This window comes from Macadamia integrifolia, unplaced genomic scaffold (genome assembly GCF_013358625.1).
Source record: "Macadamia integrifolia cultivar HAES 741 unplaced genomic scaffold, SCU_Mint_v3 scaffold1299, whole genome shotgun sequence".
In the NCBI taxonomy this organism is placed as follows: domain Eukaryota; kingdom Viridiplantae; phylum Streptophyta; class Magnoliopsida; order Proteales; family Proteaceae; genus Macadamia; species Macadamia integrifolia.
The window spans coordinates 207,971-219,626 of record NW_024868150.1 but is presented as its reverse complement, the minus strand read 5'-3'; the positions used below and the strand labels follow the sequence as shown (position 1 = coordinate 219,626).

General features: G+C 37.9%; 1 protein-coding gene and 2 pseudogenes across 1 annotated transcript; 2 read left to right on the top strand and 1 right to left on the bottom strand.

The window, feature by feature from the left end:
- The first annotated feature begins 310 nt into the window (after window positions 1-310).
- On the top strand, window positions 311-1,378 carry LOC122063351 (annotated as a pseudogene).
- A 4,196-nt stretch (window positions 1,379-5,574) lies between these two features.
- LOC122063349 lies at window positions 5,575-6,618 on the top strand (annotated as a pseudogene).
- A 1,665-nt stretch (window positions 6,619-8,283) lies between these two features.
- LOC122063339 (probable disease resistance RPP8-like protein 4) lies at window positions 8,284-11,304 on the bottom strand. Its single transcript, XM_042627058.1, has one exon. It carries the CDS (start codon window positions 11,233-11,235, stop codon window positions 8,515-8,517), a length of 2,721 nt encoding a protein of 906 aa, XP_042482992.1. The 5' UTR covers window positions 11,236-11,304; the 3' UTR covers window positions 8,284-8,514.
- Window positions 11,305-11,656: the final 352 nt, after the last annotated feature.

The window sequence follows — 11,656 nt, the reverse complement described above, 5'->3', positions numbered from 1 at the left end:
ACTTCATCAACTGCGCTAGGCAGTTGTTGTTAGGCCATCTAAGAGTTGCTTGGCCTAGTTTGCAACCCAATTGACCACTAAGAGTATGCATCAACAAATGTAAGCATTTGTATAATCTGGAAAAATCTAACCTAAAGTCATGATCGCCATCTTGATACTGTTCTTGACATAATATAGAAAAAAATTGGAAGATCACTGCCCATGAAAGCTCAGTTCATCAATCACTATATATAAATCAGTTCAGGAGGAGGAGGAGGTTACAACTCGCAAGCCTTCCAAATCATCTTAATTTGTTTTCTCACTTATCAACATGGGAGAAGAACTAAAGCTATTTGGATATTGGTCTAGCCCATTTAGCTGCAGAGTCAAATGGGCTCCGAAACTAAAAGGGTTAGACTATGAATACATTGAAGAAGATCTGTTCAACAAGAGTGCTTTGCTTTTACAGTACAACCCAATTTACAAGAAGATCCCAGTACTTGTTCATGGAGGAAAACCAGTTGTGGAATCCATTGTCATCCTTCAATACATTGAAGAGACATGGCCTGAGAATCCCTTGCTCCCAACTGATCCTTATGAGAGAGCCGTAGCTCGATTTTGGACTAAATTTGCTAAAGATAAGGTAAATTACATTTTAAGCATAGTTCAAAATCTCCTTTCGGTCACTGAAATATCTTTGAAACATTGTATTTGTTTTGTGAGCTTTTCTTGGCCATTTAGGGAGTCAAAAAATCCAAAATTTCAATGAAACAGTGCATTTTTGTGACCAAAATTTCGATGAAACAGTTTTGACTCTGGGTTTTGCCTCCTGTTTCATTTCAGACATGTTGAAATTTACGAAATTTCGACGAAATTTGAAATGTGATTTTAAGCATGGACAGGAGCTGCTCTAGGCCTTCTGTTTTAGTTTTCTTTATGCATCTATTTTAATCTTTTATTTCTGTTGTGGGCACTTTCTTTTGGCTCAACTAAGCTAAACTGTGATGAACTAAGGTGATGTTTTGTTTTGTTCTTAATAGACTTCAATCATTTGGAGTATGTTTCACACAGTAGGAGAAAATAAGAGAAAGCCATAAAAGGGTGCTTAGAAATGTTGAGAACCATTGAAGAACATGGTCTTGGAGAGAAGAAATTCTTTGGTGGAGAGACTATTGGATTAGCAGATTTAGCCTTTGGATGGATTGCTCACTGGTTGGGAGTGCTGGAAGGCATATTACATCAGAAATGGGTGGAAGCCCATACATTCCCACGCTTGCATGCTTGGATTCAGAATTTCAAGGAAGTTTCTGTGATCAAAGAGAACCTTCCTGATTGTGATCAAATGTTCCTCTTTTACAAGTGTCAGATGGAGAAGCTTTCTGCATCTGCTTCAAACTAGGGTTCTGCTATCCTTAAGTTTTTAGCTCTTACATAACTTCTATGGTTTTTCCTTCTATCTGTGTATCTGTGTGTGTGTTTTTTTTTTCTGTTTTTATTTTTTGTTTTTGTTTTTGTTTTTTTAAGGAATAAGGAGTAAAGTTTCCCCCACAGTCAATGTACTGTACAAACAATTAAGTTTTTAGTCTGTTGATAAGAAAAAATGGGAGGAGGAACTCTTTACAGCTCCTGTTCAGTGGGAGCATGGTTTCAAGTGCTGGTATTGTATCAGTTGTATAGAATTGGTATCGCTGAGATCGATGCCTAATCCTTGACCGATCTGGATCGGTTACCCATATCGTTTCAGGGGTAAAACAGAAAGAAAATTGTGAATGGGTAAAACCGACCGATACATGCTGGTCCGATCTGATCTGGATCGGTATATACAGTCCCATAAATCCATGGGGAGTAGGGGTGTCTTTTCACAGGTCCCTAAAAGCAGGGGTTGTGTGTTGGCGTGTGAAAGCAAATTATTCACCATTTTGCCAGTAAATTTATATTCTTCATATGAAGAAGAAAATGTATATCGAAATTTAATCGTTTTCAAGCATGAAATGATGAAATTTTGTACTTGGAAAGTGGGTCACTGCTTGATCAATTTAGTTATAACAGGGTTCAATCCAAAACATTAAAACCTTGAAGTTGTAAAGTTGTGGAAAGGATAACGCTTTGCAGCGGGAAGTATTATTGACGGGAAGTATTATTGACTTAGTACAATAGGGGAGAGTAATAATGACCCTAGGATGGTGGTTGAACCTTAATCCATAGGTGAAGGAAAACATTTGCCTTTTTTTTTTTTATACACATGATTTAGGTAGAAATTTCTATAAAAAAGCAGGTACCCTACACCCACGCACATATTTTTTTTTAAATTATTATTATTCTTTCTATAAATAATTAACATAATAACTTATGTGAGGAGACATAGTATACGCAAGTTGCTTAAAAAGACTTTTCCCTTATACACAATCCACAAGACAAGAAAATGTTAGCCTTGTGAATAAAATCCAAGACCATGATTCAATGACTATCACACCTATAAATTTCCTGTGGAAAAAACGTGCAGTTAGAATTCCACAGCAATAGATTTATTGCGGAAACATTCGCAACAACATATCTGGAGCTATAACTTTGCTGTGGAAAAAAAATTCGCAGTTAAAAATCCGCAGCTATAAATTTGCTATGGAAAAAATTTACAGTTATAAATCCGCAACAATAGATTTACTACGAAAATTTTTGCAATTAAATATCCACAGCTATAGAATATCTTGTCCCTACGGTGTGAAATCCGTAGTTACAAACTTAGCAACGATACTTGTAGCTGGGGATAGCAAGTTGCAGGTAATCCGCAACTATAGCCTCTTGCTGTGGATTTTTATACCTTTTACTGTGGAAAAACCATAGTTATAGATCTCCTTTGTTGTAGTGTTAGCGCTCTTCACTGCTTTTAATGAAAGTTGAATGGTTTTCATTCAACCTCAAAATGACCGAGTCCATGTGGAAGGCTTGGATACCTGTTGTTAGAAAAAAAAATTATTTGCATAAAAAAATGAAAACCATTTTATGTAATATTTCATGCAATTGTAGTAATTCCCATGTGAAATGATAAATTTACCCTCATTTTAAAAACTAAATTAAATGGTTTTTAAAATACAACAAGATACAAATAAATGAATAGGGGGTGTCATTTAGACACTCCCATGATATATAAGCAAAGGGGAAAAGAACACTACCCGGTCATGTGACCCTTACGTCTAGACACAGAGGGGAGCGAAATGATCACCCTATCCCTATGAAACACAAAAAATCCACCCCTTTTGATACCCCTGTGTGCCTCTCATTGGCTCACGCACTGGTGCAAGAGCCACACAACTAGGGGTAACAAAACCTAGCTGAACCTATAAAATCGATCAAAACCGATCAAAAAAACCCAGACCTAACCAAACTGATCCTTATTGGATTGGTTTTGGACTGAGGTATGCTGTGATTAACTGAAAATCGGTCGAAACCGAATTGACCAATAACCAAACGGAATGAAACCGATAAAAAAAAAAAAGTGATTATGGGTTATAAATAAGTGAATTGATTGTCCTTTTTTTACAATATTAGTGAGAATATTTTTTGTTGTAAGGAGATTTGTTTCAAACCAATTAATATAAGGTTATGAATAGGGAAATTGATTCGTAAATTGTAACAACGCTTCCATTGATCTCCTTGTTCACTACACAAATTAGTTGGATAGTCAAATGAATGATTTATAATATGATTCAATATTAGTTATCTTCTTAGTAATTAGTTACTCATTGGTTTCAATGTTAGTTATCTTTCCCTTACAATAACAAACCATGTTATTTACAAATTTAAAGTATTTTTATCAAATCTTTCGTCACTACATGCTATGAGTGTAAGATTTTATTATGATTCAAGTTTGACAAGAACATGATCTAAACAGGTACTAACCCGATATTGAAAAAACTAAAATAAATCAAAATCAAATTGGACCAAAACTGAAACAGACCGAAAACTGATATCCCTTAATGGATTGGTTTTGATCTCCCTCATCCCTAAACTAAAAGCATTTCAGCCCAACCCAAACCAAATTAAACCGACTGTTTGACACCTCTACACACAACTAAGTAGCATTCTTCTTCCCATTATCTAAATGTGAACATAATTTTAACTTTAGTGACTTTAATGTATGAATATCGGGTCTTGTGAAGGTGCCAAGAAACTCAGTTGATCAAGTTGTAGTTAGTAGAATTGCTTTTAGACTTCTATATAAATGTTCATGTTGTTATATTTCAATAAATTTTTTTCCATTCATTGTAGCAGACCAGATTGAATATCACGTCCCCACGCCTTAGGTTATCGTTGAATGTCACATGTCATTTGGTGTGGGTGACAAGAAATTATTTGCCAATGCTCACCACTTGTCATTTTGGAGGTAAAGGTGGTCGAATGTTATAGTGGATCCCACACTCATCTCATTTGTAAAGTTTCAGCCAAAGCTAACATAGGTGACTCAAAGTGATGTAACATAAAATACCACTTAGATTCCATTTATAGTGAAATGATATTCTTAATATTTAATTAAATTTTAAACACATTTTACAAATTTTTTTTTTCACTTATTTGAGGTTGAAATTTTTCGTGTGAGATGGATGTAGAGTCTTTCCTAATCAAAAGATGGGAGAGCACCCCCTATCTCGAAATTACGGGGTTATTTTTTCGAATTCTACTTGGTTCTCTCAAGTGCCTTGGTATACTGTACCTGTTCACCTATGTCAGTTTGGGGTACGGTCAATTCACTGAGTGGATCATCCTCCCAATTTGAAGCTTTTTTCTAGAAGTTTCAACCTTGTTGAATATGACAATAGTCATGACTATAAACATACTCGCGACTATGGCAGGGTGGTATGCTCTGCTCTCTTGCAACCCTTAACTCTAATCAAAATACTAATGGTCCCTACTAAAGATTCAGAAGGGCGAGCATTGAAATGAGAAAGCCTTGTAGACTCATGATGCAACAAAGAAAGCGGATGCGCAATTAGTCACTTACATTCATATGCACCGTATGGCAAGTGTCAATCAACAAAATTTACATGTCACCAGCTGAGTATTTTTTTTTTTTTTTTTTTTAATTATAATATTGGTACCTATTCCATAGAAGGGGAAGGGAGCGGGGTAAGGGAGTTAATTTGGATTCTTTTAGTGGCAGGAAAATGGATAAGTGTTGGATCCTCACATGTATGTCCAGGTGAACGTACATGCAGTAGATCTAAATTCGAGAGAAGGCAACACAGCATCAAGAGGCTCAAACTTGAAACTTCATGGTGAGCGGGAGCTTAGCGCACCACAACTTTACCAACTGCACTTGACAGTTGTTATTAGACCATTTAAGAGTTGCTTGGCTAGTTTGCGACCCAATTGATCACTAAACCTCTGCATGCGCATCAACAAACGTAAGCATTCATTTAATCTGGAAAAATCTAATCTGAAGTCAAGATCGTCGTCTTGACACTGTTCCTGACATAATATAGAAAAAAAATGGAAGATCACGGCCCATGAAAGCTCAGTTCATCAATCACTATATATAAATCAGTTCAGGAGGAGTTCACAGTCCTTTCAATATCATCTTTGTCCTCTAACTTTCTCAACATGGGAGAAGAACTAAAGCTATTTGGATATTGGCCTAGCCCATTTAGCTGCAGAGTCATATGGGCTCTGAAACTAAAGGGGTTAGACTATGAATACATTGAAGAGGATCTGTTCAACAAGAGTGCCTTGCTTTTACAGTACAACCAATTTACAAGAAGATCCCATTACTCCTTCATGGAGGAAAACCAGTTGTGGAGTCCATTGTCATCCTTGAATACATTGAAGAAACATGGCCTGAGAATCCCTTGCTCCCAAGTGATCCTTACGAGAGAGCCAAAGCTCGATTTTGGGCTAAATTTGCTGAAGATAAGGTAAATACATGGACAACAGCTACCTTAGCTAGGCCTTCTGTTTTCTGTTTTCTTTATGCTTCTTTTTATGCCATTTGGGGAGGCAGCATTTGAAAAGACCAAAATTTCGATGAAATAGTGCATTTTTGTAATCAAAATGAGCGAAATTTCGGTCTGGGCTTTGCTTCCTATTTTGTCTCAAACATGTTGAAATTCACAAAAATTCGGCGAGTTTTTGAATGATGATTTTAAGCATAGACGGGAGCTGCTCTAGACCTTCTGTTTTAGTTCTCTTTATATTTTAATCTTTTATTTCAGTTGTGGTCACTTTCTTTTGGCTCATCTAAGGCTAAAGTATGATAAACTAAGGTGCTGTTTGTTTTGTTCTTAATAGAGTTCAAGCATTTGGACAATGTTTGCCACAGTAGGAGAAAAACAAGAGAAATCAATAAAAGAGTGCTTGGAAGTGTTGAGAACCATTGAAGAACATGGTCTTGGAGAGAAGAAATTCTTTGGTGGAGAGACTATTGGATTAGCAGACTTAGCCTTAGGAGGGATTGCTCATTGGTTGGGAGTGATGGAAGACATATTAGATCAGAAATGGGTGGAAGCCCATACGTTTCCTCGCTTGCATGCTTGGATACAGAATTTTAAGGAAGTTCCTGTGATCAAAGAGAACCTGCCTGATCGTGATCAAATGTTTCTCTTTTTAAAGCATCGGATGGAAAAGCTTTCTGCATCTGCCAAAAACTAGTGTTCTACTATTCTTAAGTTGTTTGCTTTTACTCTATAGGTTTTCATTCCCACAAAGTCAATCTACTGTATGCTTACTAAGTTTTTAGTCTGTTGTTCAAAAAAATAAACAAATAAATACTGTATGCCCTCTCACAGTAATTTTTGGACAAAGTTTCCCTTGACTGCACGATGAGGTTCATCATGTGATCCTAGGGTTCAGAAACTGCGTCCCCTCCCCCCCACCTTGCACAGCCCTGATCACCTGTGTTGAATGGGAATCCATTCACCATAGGTGCAGGGAAACTCGGTCCATAATTTTTTTTACTCCCCCAACCATCATTGGTGGCATGGGGAACTCTCTCCCTAGAAAAAAATTGATCAAGGCCTAAAGAGCACATGATTGTAAGCCAAATTCACTGATTCAGAACTTTTTTTTTTTTTTGGGTGGGGGGAGAGGGGTTAAACCCTGGCTTCACTAGGTAGAGTTTTTTACCTGCCATGTGGCATTATGTACATGGATTGATATGATGGTGGACTCAGCACCCATCTTTCATAAAATTTCAGACCAAACTAAGCAGAGGGTGTGGTTCCAATTTACTAATAATATACTATTTTGTATCATTATTGTCCCTTCCCATTTCCTCTTTCGGCTAATTCTTCACTCGAGTCCATGAGTTGATTCAGTTGACTTGCAGCAGGAGTCAACATGTTGTCTCAACTCTTAATGTGAGAGTCTAACTAGCTGGAGTTGCCAAGCCATGGATTGGCCTCCATTGTGCTCATTGTCATCTGGGCCTCACTGACATCTCTGAAACAAGACTGAATTGCCCTTTAAAATCTAACACTGTTCACAAGGAGAAATCTTTAGTGTGTCAAAGAAGTTGCAGATGTAACTGAAAAGAGGACTCAACACATGCGGTTGTATTTTTGCAGTAGAATTATATTCTTCATCCATGGGAGAAAAGGTGTATTTAAATTTAATTGTTCTCTCGTCGAAAATGTAAAGATTTAATTAAAAATTTGTCAACCAAGATGAAATTTCTCAAGCCTCAAAATGATGAACTTCTGTATTTGGAAAGTGGGTGACTGCTTGATCACTTTAGTTGAAGCAGGGTTTAGATCATTACATCAATACCCTTAAATTGTGAAGTTTTGCAAATCTTGGATGGAAGAACATGTTGTGGATCATGCTGCCAAAAGCAAAAGAAATCTGAACTTAACAGAGGATGGAGGTTAAGAATGGGTTATTAGCAGTAAATATGAGTGTTCTCAGCAAAAGATCACTGCTTTGACCAATCACTGCTATTGAAGTGGATGATCACACAAGAGAAAGGGAAAGGAGTGTGCTTGAACAGTCAACATGACATTTCTCAACTCTTACTTGATAATGAAAACTCAGGTAGCCAAGCTTTTTTCCCCTTCGTTAGCTATGCCACCGTGAACCCAAGGGGGGATGAGGATTCATCCTTCCAATGCATAGGAGTAAAACATAGCAGTCAAGAAACAGGAAATTTGATAACACTTCCAACCAGCATCTAAAATGCACATCTCATATTTTCAAAGGACAGAAATTTTATCCTCCCCTAAGTTGCAATATAGTTAATATTCAGGAAAGGATATTGCTGTTGGGGATAAAATAGCAGAAGAGTAATTAACTGTTTCTTCTTGATTGTGTGCGCGCATATGGGTAAATAGATAACTATTTTATTCATTACTAATACAACCTCATTACATCTTCATTCAAGACAGCTACATGTTGGAAAACAAAGATACTAGACATGGATGACACTGCACCACTAACAGAACCCTTAGATCCATTCAATGCAAACACATAAGAACTAGATTGACTGGGAATCACTACATGAGTGTGAAAACTTACTTGCATTAGTTCGTCTTTTAGAATCAGATGACAATCTCAATAGCGTCTCGGTCCTTGAAAAAAAACATCCTTTATAACAACCGATGGTACATGTTGGATCTTGTACCAATCCTCTCCTACATTTTCTGGGAGAATCCTATTTTTAAGAGGCATCGCGATTATTTCCAATTCCTTGAGTGTGGTCAAATACTGGAACCCTTCAGGAAGCATCTTCAGGTAAAAGCAAGCAAAGAGTTTCACACGCTTGATGCTGGACATTGCCCCTTCCTCCACCCTCCATTCCTCTATTTCATTTAAGTCCACAAGTTCCAATTCTTGAAGCTCAGGAAACCCTCCTGCAGAACAGACTAGCGTCTTTCCCTTGTACACTTCACCACTCAATACAAGAGTTCGTAAGTGTGCCAGCTTCTCTAGTGTTGCCATTGGGTCCTGCATCAAACAGGACCCCTGCAAGTATAACTGAGTGATGTTTTGAGGGAACCCATGCAAGTCTGGTAGCTTCTCCAACCTTCCAAACATTTGCAGCTTATAAAGATGAACATGATTTGAGAATGTCAAGCTTGGAAAGACAATACTTTTGTCATTCACAGTTGTTGACAAACACAAGGATTGGAGGTTCTCTAAACAGACAATAGAATTTGACAATGCCTCCCTGTGTGAATTTAAGACCCCTCTTACTACTAGTTTTCGAAGATTTGTCAATTGGGCCAAGCCATTCTCAATCCAACTGCCTGCTTCTATTTCTGACAAAGTTTGCAGGTTTCTTAGATTTCCAATTCTTGATGAGCCTAATATCTTCCCCCAGTTCATGTGTAGATGTCTTAATTGAATCATCTCACTGATAATACTGGGTATATCTTGACAGCAAGGAGCCACTGCATAGGTAGGCTTTATGTCAAGTGTTTGTAGGTTGATAAGATTGCATATGGTTTTTGGGAGACTTGTTAAGTAATTACCTCTCAACCCCACGTACCTCAAATGAATCATTTCACCTATTTCATTTGGCAACTTAGTGATTCCCATCTGTGGGATATCCAACACCCTGAGTAACCTAAAACCACCACAAAGAAATCTCCAGTGTTTTCGGCCCAATTCTTCATAATATACATCCGTGGCATGGCACAAGAAAGATCGAAGATATCGTGTTGGACAGTTATGGTTTAAGGAGATATACTTACGAAGATCGCCATAAACAATCAGTCGATGTGTTCGAACCGGGGATTCAAAGTCTGTAATTTGGCGAACATCAAGAAACTTGTCCTCCATGGCCTCTGATATGGAGAGATTCCGTAGCATATCATGGATGCGACATGTTCTAATCCCAACACTGGATCTCCTTGACGATTGAAGCATACAACGATCAATCAGCTCCTCCAAATAGTCTTCTGCTACTTCCTCCATTGTTTCATTGCCTCTCTGTTGTACAAGTCCCTCTGCAACCCATAGCTGAATTAATTTCCTTACATGTATTTCATGGTCTTCAGGGAAAACACCTAAACAGAGGAAGCATGATTTCAAGTTGTAAGGCAGATCATCATAGCTTAGAGCTAGTATTCTTGTGATCTGATCATGGCCTTCACAAAATTTCCCATTGATACGCTTGAGTACTTTGGCCCACTCACTTGGGATTCTATCTTTCCTTGATAATAATCCACCTAGTACAACAACAGCGAGAGGTAAACCTCCACATTTAGCAGCAATGTCTCTTCCTACTTTCTGCAACTCTGGAGACAAAACAAGTGGAACATTCTTAGGCAAAGCTTTCTTACAAAACAATGTCCAGCACTCATCTTTGCTTAAAAATCGCAATTCATGGGGAATGTTCTCCATATCTGCATGAAGTGCAACCTCTTTATTGCGAGTAGTAAGCATTACTCTACTTCCTGTTGTTGCTTCAGGGAAAACAACTTTCAAACTGTCCCAAGCATCTTTACTCCAAATGTCATCAACTACCACCAGGTATCTCCTATCCTTTAAGTACCCAAAGAGCAGCCTTTGCAAATTTTGTTCGCTCATCTGAGTTACTTCCCTTTGATGCCTTTTATTGAGCTCAGCAACTTGATTTAGGAGGCTCTCCAACAGCTCTTTAATATTGTATTCTTGAGACATGTAAATCCAAGCACGACACTCAAAATGCCTACTAACTTCATTGCTGTTATAGACTTTCTTTGCGAGAGTGGTCTTCCCTAAACCACCCATACCAACAATTGAAAGGATGGAAAGTCGCGGCTCTCCTTGGATCAGCTGACTCACTAGTATTTCTGCTTCATCTTCAATTCCCACCACATCTACTTCCTCCACCACAGGGGTCCTCCTCTGCCTCCGCGATAAGCTTTGTTGTGAGGAACTTGAAGATGGTTCTCCAATCTGTAAAGCTTCAATTCCATACTTTGATTTGTTGACTGAAACTTCTTCAATCCTCTTTTTGATCTGTTCAATTTGATTGCCCAAGTCATGAAGGAGCTTCAATTGGCCCATACCTCTCCTTCCTCTTTGCCTTTGCCGCTCTACTTTGAAGATAAATTCATCAATAACAGTTTCAGCATCATAAGAGATGCTTCTTACTTGATTCACCCAGAGCCTTACTCTTTCATTATCTTTGCATATTCCATCTGCATCTTTCAAGAAAGAACGTATCCATTCGAGCTCGTTACGAAGTGAATTGATCTGCTCATCCACTCCAGTAAGGAAGTTTGCTTCACGGGTGATCAAATCGGATAGCTTCTCTATGAAGAAGGTGATAATACTCTCAGCCATTTTCCTTGCTCTCTTTGCTTCAATTGCTTCTGCAGGACAAGAAAGAAAAGGGAAGTAAAGGAAAGAAATTGTGCTTTGCAACTTGGAAGACTAAGAAAGCAAGTCAATGTAACTTTCTCAACTTTTTCTTTGCCAAGAGAACCCACAAGGTCGGTGATTAGTAACTGGTTTGGTAACATGACTGCAACTTTTCCAACAAAGGAGAGTGGAGAATCTCCGTGGCATCATGGATTTTAACGATTTGTTGTCCCACACAGTGTTATCAATTCGGCCGAATAATTCGCCGAATTCGTGAATTATTCGATCAAATCGAATTTTTCCGAATTTTATCAAAAATTCGGATCGAATCCGAATTAGAAATAAAATTCTTTAAAATTTGCGATTTTTTCAAAAGTGAATATAAAACGTGAATAATTCAGAC